General features: G+C 37.5%; 1 protein-coding gene across 2 annotated transcripts in view; it reads right to left on the bottom strand.

Moving 5' to 3' along the window:
* Nucleotides 1–16,276, bottom strand: part of DZIP1 (DAZ interacting zinc finger protein 1) — a 36,371-nt gene that overhangs the window by 7,445 nt on the left and 12,650 nt on the right. The window contains exons 8-13 of one of the 2 annotated variants that reach the window (XM_054162952.1): nucleotides 15,530–15,592; nucleotides 14,178–14,315; nucleotides 12,211–12,256; nucleotides 10,518–10,574; nucleotides 3,264–3,323; nucleotides 109–254 (exon numbers count right to left, since the gene is read on the bottom strand). In XM_054162952.1, coding sequence (XP_054018927.1) covers nucleotides 109–254; nucleotides 3,264–3,323; nucleotides 10,518–10,574; nucleotides 12,211–12,256; nucleotides 14,178–14,315; nucleotides 15,530–15,592 — 510 coding nt within the window. The remainder of the gene's footprint in view (nucleotides 1–108; nucleotides 255–3,263; nucleotides 3,324–10,517; nucleotides 10,575–12,210; nucleotides 12,257–14,177; nucleotides 14,316–15,529; nucleotides 15,593–16,276) is intronic. The other variant, XM_054162953.1, reaches the window with a different exon arrangement.

Here is a 16,276-nt window from a genome sequence, read left to right as displayed (position 1 = left end):
GTGGCCTGTGATTTTATAGGTTTGAGGTTGTGGCACAAGAGTAAAAGAGAATAGCAAAAATGTGGGACAAAGATTACCCCTCTTATAAACAACTCAAAATATTCTTACTGGTTTAATTCCCAAGTGTTTCAGCTTCTCCTCCAGGGTTTGCTCCAAAACAACTCGTAATTCTCTAGTTAAAGAAGGGCAAGTCTTCAAAGCGTTTATTAAGCGGTGGCCACTTCTACCTGTTTTATAATCACCATTCTCCATTTCTGAAATATTAATGGAGAAATGCATTTAAGACACATTTGAAAAATTCACAGCACATGAGACAATTAAGAACAGCACTGAAGCATGCTTTTCTTTGGAAACACAATAGATACACATTTGCACTTTCTGTTTACATGAGGTTGCATTTTTCAAAAGAATCTTGGGCCAGCTTGCAAAAGTCAGCTCTGTTTCAGCACCTTATACTCACCATCACAAGTATCTTTTGGTTTTCTTGTTATGGCATCACTGTAAAGATAAATATCTGAGTATTCAGCAACAGATATTTTTACTTTTAGAACTGTACTAGGACACCCCTGATGGAGGAAGACTATCCTCTGATACTTAAGTCCTCTAAAACTGGGATTTCAAAATCAAAGCTGAACTCTAGAAGGAATCAGAACAGGAATATGACAAACTTGTCCTCAAGAAAAGCTTCAAACAAGGAGATGTTCTCTGATAAACTCCCAGTGAAATCCAATCTTTGGCAAATTGTAACACTTTCAGAAATCTTGGTAAAGACAAAAGCTTAGTCCGAAGCAGGTTGTTTCACAGCAGATACTTGGCAGTTACTACTTATCTTTGACATTCTTTCAAGGACAAAGTTCAGTGTCGTGTTTTCTTCTATGCGGGTCTGTGACATCACACATACTTAAAAGCAGACAAAGAAGTTTCTATCTCCTTCCCTTGCTTTAGGTGTCAGTAAAGACATGAACTCTTATGCAAGAAACAAAGAATCATCTAGATAGATTCTTCCATCTAAATGAAACACTGACATTTAAATTAGGCCAAAGCACTATAAGGTCACACAAGAGAATAAAGAAACAAAGAATCCCTATCTGGAGCTTGTTTATAAAGTGTCTCTGGCAAGACAAAGTTTTACTGAATGCCACTTACACCAAGTAAACCAATAATCTGTGGGACCACAGTAGCTGCTTCTTTCTGTCAGTGGTCAGCAAAGCTAGTAAAGCATATACAGAGGGGTCTACAACATCCCAGGAAAGTATGCTGTAAACCACACTCCCAACTTTGACCCCTGAAATGAAAGGCAAACCTTGGGCAGGAGTTTATCTCTTTACAGTACACCTTACAGGGCAGCAGAGTCATTTGCCAGCCCACAGACAAGAACATGCATAGAGGAATAATTCCATATTGTGACTTGCAAATGGTTTCTTTCAAAAAAATGATTGCTTAAAAGGCTGTTCTGTTCACTTTTCATTTTTCTTTGAGATTAAGCACCCTGAAGATGACCTAAGAAGGCCTCAAGACATACAAATGATGTTTAGGTTGTTTTGAGGAAGTCACTTCTGATGGATCCTCAAAATAATGAAAACTGGAAAAGCATCCAATTACCATACTAACACATCTGTGTTGAACAGGACAGAATCTGGCTGAAACCTCATTTGGCTTTGGAAACTACACTGATAACTCAGTCCCTAACAGAAGTAGGATAAAAAATTATTTGGCTGGAGACCTGAGTCCTAGAAGAGGCAAACTACTGGCTGGTAAGGATACATAGGGCTATCAGACTACCCTCAGTCAGAAGTGCCTTATGCAGTATGAAATCTTCTCAGGAAGCCAGACATGAGGCATTTTGAAGTGGGAGGCTCTAAGAAGCCTTCTGAAAATCCTGTCCCTTTCAGATGTTAATTCTTACAACAAAACAGATCCACCTAAAGTAATTTTAAAACCTGTAAATACTACATACTAACAAGACTACCCAGCATTATCCTAATTAATGACAATACTAATTCTTGCTAATTAACGTAAACTGAATCCTCTTTGATGGAGCCAACTGTTTAAGGAACTGTTTTCTAATTAATTTTTGATTTTGTTCTGTTTTGTTTTGTTTTTTTTAAAGCCCTAAATGCTAGATTGAACAGCTTTGGAGACAAGAGACCTTAACTCTGGTCCATTGTCTCAGCTCCTACATAATCCTATGAAATAATGTGCCAAGTCAAGAATTTTCACACTCTCCCTTACAAATGGCTGTCACTAAACCCAAAAAAATCTTGGTCTATCTTTTCAGACTGCATTCTTTCTTTCTCTTGTACTGCAGGCCATGCCTTTAGGCACAGGAGAAGAATCAAAGACAATCCATCAAGAGAGAAGATGGCAAGCAAGAGAAATAGCAGAAAGAACGGCAAAAATGTGAGCAGTCTATTTCAGATTGTTGAGTCACTGGATTTTCCCTGGGGAAACCTCTCACGCACAGAAGGTATTTAAACCATTTTATTTTCAAAACAGCACCATTGCTTCAAAAGTTAAGCTCATTGGCTGTAAGGCTCAAGACTTGTTTTGATTTTTGCACAGAGTACAGATTATGTTGCTATTCAGCTATTTGGTGTTCCATCTAAGGTACTTTTAGCCTTCTTCAAGGATAAGAATATGTGTAGGATGAACCAATGCTTTTCCCTTCTGTCATTGTAAATGTGGCCTTCTCCAAGTTTTCCACAGGTGAAGCAGAAGAGCGGCTGCCAACATTGGACTATGTAATTTCATTCAGAATTGCACAGCCCTGGCTGGAGCTGTGACTGCTCAGAGGCAGATGTAACTTCCAGTATTTGGAAAAGTATCTTTAGTGTATTTATGAAAGTAGGCAGCTTTGACCTCCACCAACTTCCTTCCTCTACCTGAATTCCTTATTCTCTTCTACAGAGTTTGAAAAGGGATTAAGCACACCTTGCAATAGCATCAGCACCAAAAATTTCCTAGTAAGGGAGTACTGCCCAGTAGATATTTTTGCTCTGTTGAGCTCAAATCCTTCTAGCCATATGGAATATGCCTGCTGTAGAGAGTCAGCCATATTTTCATAAAAACAGTGCACTTTGATAAGGAAATAATAACAATAGCGTTTACAAGCACCACTAGTAAACAGGAGACAATAAGAAATGTTCCCACCCAAATCACATAAGCACATTGATACACAATAAAAAATACACTAGGTATCAAATATTTACTTTTTGTTTTCATGATACACATGCCACTACATTTTGAGCTAAATCAACCATTACCTTTTTCCTCTTCCGAAAGCTCCTCTATGGGTTCCAGCATATGCACCAAGGGTGCCTGCTCTAGTAACAAGGAAGAACAGGAACACCGGACAGACAGGACAGAAGAAGGTCAAGGTCCAGAGTGGGAAAGTTAGGCAACAAGAAACACACTGAAACAATTCTATGATGTCACCCTTACTGATTGATGACAACCTGTTTAACAATCACAAACCCAATGCAATGTGTCTCTTCACTGCCTCAGTGGCACATTTTTGTACAGGAGATCCCAACACAAAGTCACATCACCAGGGACTCAGTTGCCCAAACATGGGTGTCTAGTGCCACCTCAGATATATCAGAGTTTTAAGACATCGGCACAGGTCTGCCTGATACATCACACAACTACAGAAATACCTGTGTCCCTCTGGAATGGCCAGGAACCTCCAATGACACAACTGTCTAGGGCGAAGTACCTGAATAAATACTGTCATTCCTTTTGTTGTAAGAAACAGTTTAACTTTAAAATTTGTTTTAAAATATTGTTTATGTGCAGGATGATGCTAAAAGTTACAAAAGGTGTGAAATGGGCAGACAGAAATTCTCAGAAGCATGGAAAAAAATATGTTAACTCATTATTCCAAATAATCATGAAGTACCAAGCCCGTACATGTAAGGCATAATACATAGAATACATAGAATAGAGAAATGGGGGATGTGTGTGTGTGTGTATATATATATATGAATGATAATTTCCTTTAAAACTAAGTTTAAAAAAATATACTTCAATCACTCCAACACAATGAAATTCAGTTTTACCACATGCTTTAAAGAAATCTTGAACCACCCTCTGCAGAAAACAGCTTCCTAGACACACTGAAATCATCATTCTATAGGCTGCCAGGTACAATGTGATTTATGCAAATGAAGCCAGAGTACAGTTTATTTACAGGTTTACAGACTTCAGGTGTAAGAAATGCATGAAAATGCTTACATGTAGATTAATAAAAATGCAGGTATTTAAAATGTTAATATTCAGCTTCCAAAAATTACTTCATTGAAAACCAGACCCTGAGTTTCTTCTAGGGTTTATGATAAAACCAGAGATATGCCAACTATACTTTTAACTTTTTAGTCATTTGCCATTGGAATGGGCTGCGCAGGGAGGTGGTGGAGTTACCATCCCTGGAGGTGTTCAAGAGGGGATTGGACATGGCACTTGGTGCCATGGTCTAGTCACGAGGTCTGTGGTGACAGGTTGGACTTAATGATCTTTGAGGTCTCTTTCAACCTTGGTGATACTGTGATACTGTGATTCAGCTTCTGGCAGCATAGAAGAAAACAATGTATTGGCCCATATTTTAGGCCAACATTATGCATTTGCCCCAGGCTTCACAAGAAACCTTGGGTACTATAAATGATTGTTACACTGCATGGGTAGGAGATGAGGAAGTGACACTGCAGTAAAGATGCCTCATCGTCAGCCCTTCTCATACAATTATGTACAAACATGGATGAACTTTGCTGGGTAACCACAATGAAATGAGCACTCAGATCAATGTGACACTGTCACATCTCCAACATTCCCCATGTGAGGGGGACTAAAACTGGTGGTCTAAATGCATAAGTATGGGAGCTGCTCTCTCCATGTTTTCCATACTTGTATATGTACATATTCCATATTTGTATATGTACATGTTCAACCAAGCAAGTTACCATACTAAAGATTTGGTCCTGTATAACTTTTACTAAATAAGAAGTTCTAAAAATATGCTTCTTACACCATCAGAAGATGCTAACAAGATGCAAATGTCAATGTATTTCATGGAAACACTTAAAAGCAAAACTCTATGAGAACTTCTGGTCTCTCAGTTTCTAAGGCTGTAAAATTTAATAGTGGCCAGAGCATTCCTGGGCATTACACCATGATCCCTCATACTACTGCTGTTGGTGCTGCTGTCCTGCACCAACTAACATTCTCCAAAACAATGCACTAAAGCCTGCAGTGAACCCGCATGGAACAGAGACAGAAGCACAGGTGAGATGCTCTGGAGGGATTTTATTTAGCTACATGAGCATGAGGTCTCCACATTTCTTGGCTGGACCTACTGACAGTAAGACAATTGCTGTGTAATTGGATTTAATCTGCACATGTTTTACCTGTGCCTTACTCAAATGCAATCTGCTTAAAGGAGCTGACTCATCTCTCCACAAGCCCTTGTCAAGTAACTTAAGATGAAAAGCTCAGTCTCCATAACTCAGGCCTGATAAAACCTGTTGATCTGGCATAATGGTATATGCATCACTTCAGTATACTAGAAATAGACAAAGTTAAAAACCAGCAAAAGAATAGTTGCAAGAGCAACCCCAAAATGAACTATTGTTACATGCAATATTGTTGTCTGTCAATGATACAAGGGATTGAATATGAAGACATGAGGCAGTGCAACATCAGCACCAACTTTCCAACATAGGAGTGCCTTCTCTTGCTCTTTACACTGTACACATTCTAAGAGATATTTATTATACATCACGTTGTGCTCAAACGTAAGAGACAGTGGCTTGGTTCACCACTCCTCTGGTTTATAGACAGGTGTGAAAATCACTCCCCTTAAGGAGCTCTATCCTTAAATATTTACTAGAGATGCACATCTAGCCATCTGATTAGACCTCTTAACTCTTACCTTAGTGCATGTCCTTGAAATCAGCATTATCTATACATTACCAAGCTTACTTTTAGGAATCATTTAAGTCTGGCTACCCTACTAGACCTCAAATCTGTCCACAGCAGTTTTGCTAACTTCAAATCTGAAGCAACACTGCTGATGAAAACTGAAATCCTAACTGTGAATTACGGTAACCTCCTCTAGTTCATTTTTTGCCCCAAATCTCACCAAGCCACCAGCCAATGTTAGCCTGAAACAAGTATTCACTACAACTTCTGACTTAAGTAGGAGACAGTTATCATTCTGTCAATTATCAGCCCTAAATCTAAGTTCATCTGACTCTAGAACACTGCTCTACATCAACATCTTCAACACTGGGATTTGCTGGCCAGGATCATACTCCTAGCTTTCAACCTAGCCTGAGTGTTGAACCGAGATAGACTGCTACCTCCAATCTAGAAATAAATTACTTACTTATAGTCACTTTTCAGTTCCCCAACTCCAGCTGAACACTGAAATTGCATCCTTGCCTTACTGGAATTAGATCCCAGGAGGACTGAAGCATGGCAGAAGCTAAATAGTGCTTCAGCAGATCAGCTGCTTTGAACTACCAATGTACTGGTAGAATTGGAAATTGCATTAGTCTTGTGAGTAAGATGCAACCTCAGTTATATTTTGTTCAGCAACAGAATCTGAACCCTGGCTTTCACTTATTTCCACTCCTTTCTTGGCTATAAAATAAGCCATAAATTTCAACTTCAAACTGAAACCTATTCAGTTAGCTGCTGCTGCTGCTACCTTAAGTGATCCTTCTTAAGTCAATCATAACTATTGTTTACAATTGATGCCTGTGTTTACAATTGATGCCTGTCTAAACCTAACCCTAAGCCAAGGTCAGTGACCCCTGTAAAATCCTGTTCAGCAATAACCAGATGCCTCTGGGTGATATCAGCCCTTTGCAGACCCTGCTGTGCATCAACTGCTGCTGGCATGAACCACTTTAGCTCCAAACCCATTTCACTTGGTTGTCCTCAAGAGTCCCATGCCTAACCCTAATCAAACAGTATTATTTCTAAATCCTACAACTAGCCCAGGGGCAAATTCTAGACACATCTTCCCCTTTATGTTAATAGCCACCCTCAGTCTCAAATGTAGCCCTAACTTTCCCATCATGCTCAAACATAACTAAATGTCAGCCTCCAACATCAGTCTTAACAGAGTGGTTAAATTCATATCTTGCTGGCCTGAACCTAGCCATGTAACACTAGCTATCATTAAGACCAGCAACCTTAAGATGATCTCCACAATGATGTGTCTGTCACCTCACATCTTGAATATCTCTTCTGCCAGGTTATTATGTGGAGAAGTAGATGAGGTGTTTCAAAAGTACATGTTGCCTTAATTTCTTCAGTGGATAATTGCACTACTGAAAAACTATGTGCCTGGCACGTTTTGATGAATGATTCGATACCTGGTTTAAATAATATTTGATGGTAACATCTATACAAGTGGGATAGGAAAATATAGTAATGAAGATTTCAGACTGTACTTCAAGCATACTATATATTATTTGTCTGTTCTTATCTACTACTTTGGAAAAAATCCAATATTCTGATGGTAATATTGAAGAAGCAGTCCTCTGGCCAACATGTAAAGATGAAACCATTTCTACTCACTGCAAAATATGAGTGTGTTACAACTATCTTATCCATAGTGATTACCCACAGTAAGCATTTCAAACTTGCAGTATGAAAACCAAGGATAAAATGCAAAATTAATGTGCTGTAAATTGCTGTGTTCCTTAAAGATGTAAGTAATGTAAGCCATGACTATAGTCATTATATACTCCTTCAATGTATACTTAAATTTCACATCCAAAGAACTGCCACACTTTATCTGTGGTACCTGTAATTTTGACCATCATATTTGAATCAATAAACTCCATACATTTTTCTCCTAATTAAGCAATGGGAAGCCATATACTGCACATAAGCAGCATAAATGTTAATTTAAAAGCAATAGTCTTAAATATGATACGTTTTTGACACTTACCTGAGGCCTCTAAGTTAGGAGCCTAGTCATCTCAGACTCCTTCTACAGTCAACGAAGAGACACAGGCAACTTCAAAGAGCAATTCAGATTTTAGATCAGCTGAACCAGACTCTGAAGGTGCCCCTTTTCTCTGTTAACTGTCTAGGAAGACTACTTCAACTGAATGTCCCTCAGATGCTTCAGCTATGTCTCTAATGATAGCTGGGTCTTCATGTTTGAAGACTGAGACAAAGGTTTTTAATCAGAAATATCTTTCCTTTTTAACCACTGTCTTCAATTCAATCTAATATTACTGACTTAACAAAGATTAAATACTGAGCTACCACAAACATTTTAAGACTAATACAGAAGCCAAGGCCTGATTTTGAAGTATGATTATGAAAACGAAACTGTTGCCTTTACAGAGTTTGAAAATAAGCCCTACAGCTAACTCAGACAGAAGAATGATCAGCCAGGATGGCACTGAAGGCACACTAGTGGGTCTTACAAGGAATAAGTCAGTAAGATTTCATATGTGCAGAATATGTATTAGGAGGCAAAAACTTCCAAACAACTTTAAAAAGTATACTTAATTTCACATTAGAAAGCCTTTTCCAGAATTTTTTTTTTTCAAATAGAAAAAATAACACCCACAAAAGGAAGATATTCCACATACAGGCAATTGTTTAGTAGGAAAACTACAGCTCTCCTGATTTCAGAAATGCTCTGTGCTCAATGAATTTGTGTACAGACGTTATCAGCAAGTGCTGTATAGTGGCATAAGATGAAGCAATTATGTCTTAATTCAGAATGCAAGTCAATCCCTTGAGAAGGCCTGAAAAATGCTGGGAAAAGCACTATAACTTCTGCTAACCTTTATATCCAGAAATTAAGTAATTAAGTTTAAGAAAACTCCAGAAGGGAAGAAAGGGAACAGACAGAGAGACCTGCAGAGATAAATAAAATAATCATCAGCAAAGGAATTTGAAGGAAACATCTTCTTTGAGGTTTCATAATAAAGTGATAGTGATTTTATGTGTATCAATGGCAGGATCAGCCTTTTCTATCTTGAGATGTTTCACAAAGCGTCACAAACTTCCTATTTGGAGCAGCAACAAATCAGATGAGCCGATTTCAATTTTCAGTGTACAGAACATACACAGAACTGTCTTCCCCCTCAGTACAACGGAAGTAAATGCTCTAAGGAAGCAGTAATTGACAAGCTTGGTGTGAGTAAGCCCCTAGCAGCAATATTCTTCATAAAACTGATTTCTTAAAGGGCAATAGATAAGCTACTTGTTGTGAGATCTCTTAACCAGAACCAGCATTGAATGGTGCAATGAAGCTGGTTTGAATGGAAAAGAATGAGACTAGTATTATTACTAATAATCAATACTTAATATATTATTACTTTTCTGCACTCAACATTTTATCTGTGTAGTTTCACTTTAAAACCTTCAAGCAATGAACTACTAACCTTGCGTAAGTTAAAATTAACTCTCCGTATTACTGAAACAAATAAACTAATAAATGAAATCTATTTTGCTTTGTTTAATCATTCTTGTCACAACAAATATTTTTAAATTAACACTCCACATTCATCAGTTCTCCATTCCTCATCAAGTTATCAAAACCTTTTGTTGTATACTTCTCCCCCTTTGCCTTTTCTCAGCTTCTGGAATTTGTTGGAACATAAAACTCCTGTCTATTTTCTCAGACAAATTCCACTTCGTCTTCCTCTAACTTGTTTTACAACTAAGAGAAGCAATAATAAACTCCCATTATTTAATGATAATTCAATACTTCACATTAATAAACTGAGTTTTATAATTTAAATATTTTACTTGCTCAAAGTTCTTTTTTCATTACTTTCCTACTCTAAAATGAAAATAATGAATTGTTCACAGAATATTGGCATGGTAACAATATTCTCCATTGCTGTGCATTCTTTCACAAAGTACAAAACAACGTAAAGAGAATTTCATCCCTTTCCCCCCATTTCTAAACAATATCACAATTCCACAAATTAAAACAATGATCTATATGTAACCACAAATATACTCTGGAAGAACCATCTAGGTGGGAATGACTGTCTATGTTGATTGTTACTTCTGTATTTTTCCTTCCTGCCACTTGAAATCACATGAAAACTAAAATATTTCAAGAATTATAAAACAAACACCTCCACATATTTCCCTATACAAATTCCAGTACATGCATGTACCTGTCCTGCATAGGCATATACCAGATAAGCATTTTTTTCCTATAAAACAAGATTTTGTTTCTTCATTTAGTTTCATTTACCTTAAAGTGCTTCAATACTACACCTAGACTAGGAAATAATTCTCAAATTATTTTCTTTGGGTTTTCATTTATTATTATGTACTATCTTTACAATTACTCCATAGGAATTCTCACTGCTGGAATACAGTAAAGCAAGTTAAATTACTTTCTCCCAATATAACTGCTCTTACAGCTATGATTTCACAAGCAACAGACTTCAGAAGACAGTATGTTAGATTTGAAAGACCTGGATCTGGACCTACCAAAAAAACCCACAAAAAACAACCAAACAACTTACCATGCATCACTGGTGGGCTTGGTTTAGATTCTTCAAGATGCTCTACAGTAGTGCTCACTACAACAGCACAAAAGTAATAACTAACATAAATGCATTATAATAAACAGTAACAGACATGTAAAGATTCTTAAATGTACCAATATTTAATCATCTTTATAAATTATACAATTTTTTACTTTAATGGAATATTCCCGAAAGGAATAATTTACAAAGTAAACAATGGTCCTTGACAGGATACATCTTTATATATCCTTAACATTTTCATAGAATCATAGAATCAATAAGGTTGGAAGAGACCTCAAGGATCATCAGGTCCAACCTGTCACCCAATACTTCTAGAAGCAGGAAAAGAAAAATAGTAACTAAATAATCACTGAACTGGACTGTGATGATCTCTCCAGTCATGTCTACATGCTGCTTGTGTCCCAAGAAATCACAGAATCAGAATTGTAAGGGCTGGAAGGGACCTCAAGGATCATCTAGTTCCAGCTTTCCTGCCATGGGCAGGGACACCCCACAGGTTGCTCAGATCAAGTTGCTCAGAGCCACATCCAGCCTGGCCTTAAAAAAATTCCAGGGGTGGGGCTTCCACCACCTCCCTGGGCAACCTGTTCCAGTCTCTCACCACCTTCATAGTGAAGAGCTTCTTCCTAACATCCAATCTGAATCTACCCACTTCTAGTTTTGCTCCATCCCCAGTAGGCATATCACTACCTGACACCCTAAAAAGTCCCTCCCCAGCTTTCTTGTAGGCCCCCTTAAGATACTGGAAGGCCATAATAAGGTCTCCTCAGAGGCTTCACCTCTCCAGACTGAACAGCCCCAGCTCTCCCAGGAAAGAATCTTCCAATGAATTAGCATAAACCCTACCCCTATCACATATAGAGCATAGCCTAGGAGTGAATCATCACCTCAATTCTACTTTCCTCAGATCCATTTGGGGCCTAGGAGCACATTCACTTGTGTGCCATGGTCTTACACTTGCCTATGCTTCAGTGTGGCTGAATACCACCAGTTATCTCCAGCTGAAAAGCCATACAGCCATACTGTTGTTAAATTCAGTTCAAGCCAATGTCTTGTTAACAGAGCAAGATGGTTTGCAAACTGGATTAGAATTAATTCAGCTGTCATTATCTATTATAATAAATTCAAGTCACTGCAACTGCAGCATCAACTCTGCACATGTTTGTGATGCAGGACTGCAACTTAAAACACTATTATCAGGTCTAGATATCTGTAATGGACTTCAGATGTTAAAGCAATGCAGCTAAAAATACCAGGGTTCTTAAAATTCTTTGAGTATCTGTATCTTAACTGACAAAATCAGTATCTTTTAGTATACTTCCCCTTCGAGTTTTGCAGCCTAAGGACAGTCAAGCACCAAAGAACAATTATAATGACACTTCATAAAGCAAAGCCAGAAGTTGTTTATATAACATAAAACAGAGTTGCTTTGTTTCAACCTCTTCACTACTCAAGCAATCAGCTTTGTATATTAGAAGTCTTTACAGCTGCTAAATATGAACTTTGCAAATCATGGCAGGGAACCAGGTAGGCATCCTGTGAAATACAAATAGACTGCCAGTACTGATTTGATTTCAATATTTACTTAGTAAAGTTGATGTTTATATGTGTATTCGTTTCAATCAAGCTGCTGAAATCAGAAACAAAATCTGCTTTCTCTTGTACTTACCATCATGTGGTTTAACGCTTGCAACTGATCTTGTGGACAATTCTAACTGTAAGAAAAAAGACAGATACGTGAACAGCTACAAATGTAAATGCTCAATATTTAGAAATGCACATTTAGTACAAAATACCTAGCTTCAGTGCTGTCCTGTAACATTATGATTTGGGGAGGAAAATACTGCTTTTCCAGAACATTATGCTACTGCTGGCATAAATTTCATTCATGCTGGAAGAATGCTGAAAACTTATTTCTGTTTGTTGTCTTATGTGAACTCATGCTTTGTACAACTTGTTATTACAAGCCATAAAGTGAAATGAGAGTGGGCTTATGGGCTACTTCAGTACTTACTGTTTCAATACCTAATGCCTCAGCAATTCGTGTTCAGTTAGCCAGTCTGGTGCCACTCCAGTGAAACACTTAATTACACGCTGATTTTAAATGTATGAAATGTTCTCCTGTCTGCTCTACAGCTCTGTCTATTTGACACCCAAGACATGCACCAAACAAATCTGGAGCTGGCATAAAACACCAAATCACAGTATCACAGTATAACTAAGGTTGGAAGAGACCCCAAGGATCATCTAGTCCAACCTGTCTTGACAGACCTTACGACTAGACCATGGCACCAAGTGCCACATCCAATCTCCTCTTCTAGCCCTCTTCTATTTATCACTTTGGTTATAGCCAGTAATGCTTCAATTCATTGTCCACAGTGTTTGGATTCTGCAAGTGTTTCCAGGGACTGAGAATGTAGATCTTCACAACTATATTTGAAAAACAACAAACTCAGGTCCCTCCCAACCTATTTTACATTTGCAGTCATACAGGCTTGCTGTAAAACCTATTTTACATTTGCAGTCATATAGGCTTGCTGTAAAATATCACTTTACTACAAGAAATTTGTCTAGGATCAAGTCCTCTATTGCTCCAGATATCAAATTTGTCAAGGTGGAGAAGTAAAATCATTTAAGTATAGGTTTAACATTAATCACAAGAAAAAAGGGTAAAATCAGACATTGATTTAAATAAAGAATGCACTACCTAATAGAGGAACAGGTTGTAAGGAGCATATAATCATGCCATAGTCTAAACTTCAGACTATCCAGATCTCTACAGACCAATCACCTAGAAAAAAAACTATAGTTATGTTTTAACAAAAGCCTATTTTAAAGAGAAAACAATCCATTCCAAACAAATAACTTCATAAAATCATACACCTTCTCAAGTTGGAAGGGAGCCATAAGGATCACAAAGTCCAGTTCCCTCCTCCTCACAGGACTACCTAAAACTAAGCCATATAACAGAGTGCAATCCAGAAGTTCCTTGAAGTCTGACCATGGTGCTGTGACCAAGTCCCTGGAAAGCTTGAGGGACCAGCCACCCTCTCAGTGAAGAGCCCTTGTTCCAGTCTGAACTTCCTCTTACACAGCTTCATTCCATTTTCTCACTGGTCACCATACAGAGGAGATCAACACTTCCTTCTTCGCCGCCCCACTTAAAGAAGTTATATATTATTATGAGGTCATCCCTCAGTCTTCTCATCCCCAAGATGAACAAAGCAAGTGACTTCAGTCACTACTCTTAAATCTTGCCCTTGAGGCCTTTCACCATCTTGGTCACCCTCCTCTGGACATGCTCTTAATAGCTTAATGTTCTTCTTATATTGAGGCACCCAAAACACCAAAACACATGGTACTCCAAATGGGGTTGCACCAGTGCACTGTACAGTGAGACAATCACATCTGGATTTTTAAGCCATTCCTACTTAACTGTGTTCTAATTCCTGGTTTACACTCCTGTGTTTCTCTTCCAGATCTAATCTTATTCATCCACACAGTTTCCAAAGTGTAACCAAAATAGTACAGCAATAAAACTCTGAATATTAAATAGGCAACCAGAGATATACGAAATGATAGTAAAATATTTCTGTGTCCTATGTTCTCTGAAAGAGAGTGCTTCACGAAACAGACCTGCTTCCTCAGAGTAATAATCAGATCGCTCTGCTCTTGAAGTTTCTGCCCAAATTCTTCTGCTCTCTTCTTGTAAAAGCTGGCTTTTTTATTCTGGTCTTCTCTGAATGATTTAAGCTTCTGGATTTGCAACTGCAGCTAGAAAGCAATCAGAGGAAAAGTAACTTCACACTAGCATTATATAAAATATTTTAATGCTATGAAGTTTAAACAGAGAGTCATGCTTAAAAATGCTAACATTTTTCCATCAAAACCTGTGATTTCATTGGAACTTCTGTCTACTACAAACATTTACACAAGGACTACCTAAATCTCAATACAAACAAAGGGACATACAAACACATGCTGGTGAGATTGCCTAAAAGTAAGGTTGAAGAAAAAGAATGTAACTCTATAAAAATGTTACAGTTATAAAGTCAAATAATAGTATTTTAAGGAGATGAAATGTGAATTTGCATGATGAACCTGATACATTATCTCAGAAAGCAGAATAAAGGGAACAGTATTTCAGGTGTACCATCCCAAAAGTCATACTTACATTACTCCTCCCTTATTCTATTCTTGCATTGTATGTGGGTGTATCATTAACTACATCCATGTTCCATAGTTCCTCCCCACTGCTCTCTTGCCAGAGGAGGAGAAGCATTGGTCAGAACACTATGATCTGCCCAGTTCTTACATGGTCACGTGGATGAAAGGAAAATGAAAAGAAGCAGGAGAAACAAAGCAGCAAAGAGATTAAAAAGAAATGCAGACATTAAAAAAAAAAAGAAATCTGAGGAATAAAAGCTTTGTATAGTAAAATATATAAACTGATGCAAAATAAAATGCCATGGTGGTTTGTTTTTTTTCCTGGAAAAGCTGAACAGATTCTGCGTTAGAAAGCTACAAGACAAGAAGCAGCAGAGAAATGACAGAAAAGAGGAAAAAAAACATTTGAGACATATGCCACAGGTCCATGGTAGCTAAAGGTAGAGGGCAGATGAAAGCTACATGTTGACAAGTTACATTTCAACTATCCAGCACATTCACAAAATACAGCTAACACTGCATAATACAGTGCTCACAGAATTATCTGTAAACTCTGCAAAAGACAGATACAGTCTCAGGTGTCTGTCAGATTCTTAAATGATACATTCCATTTCAACCCTGGCCTTAACTGATACAAGATCCTAGCATAACAAAAATAGAGATAATAAACCCAACCATGAGAACATACTATAAACTCATGATAAATAGATTAGATTTCTAATCCAACAGAGGTACTATAGCATACCAACAACTACTGACATGGTACAAAAATAAGAAAAAAAATTTTCCTTTTATTTTAATTGGTTTACTGCATAATTTACCTCAGACTTCTCTTTCTCGTGTGCATGAGCAAAGGCCTGCATTCTAGATGTCCACTTGCTTTCCTGCACAGAAGAAAACAACATTAATTTCTGCCAACAACATAGTAATATTTAGTTCAAAATGTACAGCTTTATTTTTCTAAATAAACCATAAATAAAGCAAATATTATTGACTATAGGAAACATGAGTAAGCCTATATTTAATAGCTAGGCCAATCATCAGCATGTTGTACGCACCCGAGTGTGGCTTTCTTAACAATCACTTTAGAAACTACCTATTTGCTCCTTGATTTTGTACATACAGTGGCTATGAGTGAGAAATACACAAGTATTTTGATACATGTCCATGTATTAACAAGAGTAGTAAGAGCATTTCAAGCACTCATTATCAGTATATTTTACATAATTATGGTAAAAATCAGTATTACTACATATGTTTGAGTAAACCAAATTTTCTTTGATGAAGTTAAAAACCCTAAAGTAATGCTCACAAAGTTTTCCACATCTTTGAGTAGAAGTGACCAAAATTCTGGATGACACCAGCAGTATACAAAGACCTGCATATCCCAAGAACCATGAAATAATGTATCTTTCAAAAGTGTCAAAAAAAAAAAAAGAATAGAAAGAGTAGAAAGGTGGGTTTGGGTATTTTGTGGGTGTGGTTTTTTCATGTGTATGGGTTTTCTGTTTGTTTGGTAGTGGGTTTTTTGTGAGGAGTGGTTGTGTTTTGTTTTGTTTTATTGGAAC

This window comes from Dryobates pubescens, chromosome 7 (genome assembly GCF_014839835.1).
Source record: "Dryobates pubescens isolate bDryPub1 chromosome 7, bDryPub1.pri, whole genome shotgun sequence".
Classification (NCBI taxonomy): Eukaryota; Metazoa; Chordata; class Aves; order Piciformes; family Picidae; genus Dryobates; species Dryobates pubescens.
The sequence above is the reverse complement of the archived record's forward strand: the minus strand, read 5'-3'. Positions and strand labels throughout refer to the sequence as shown.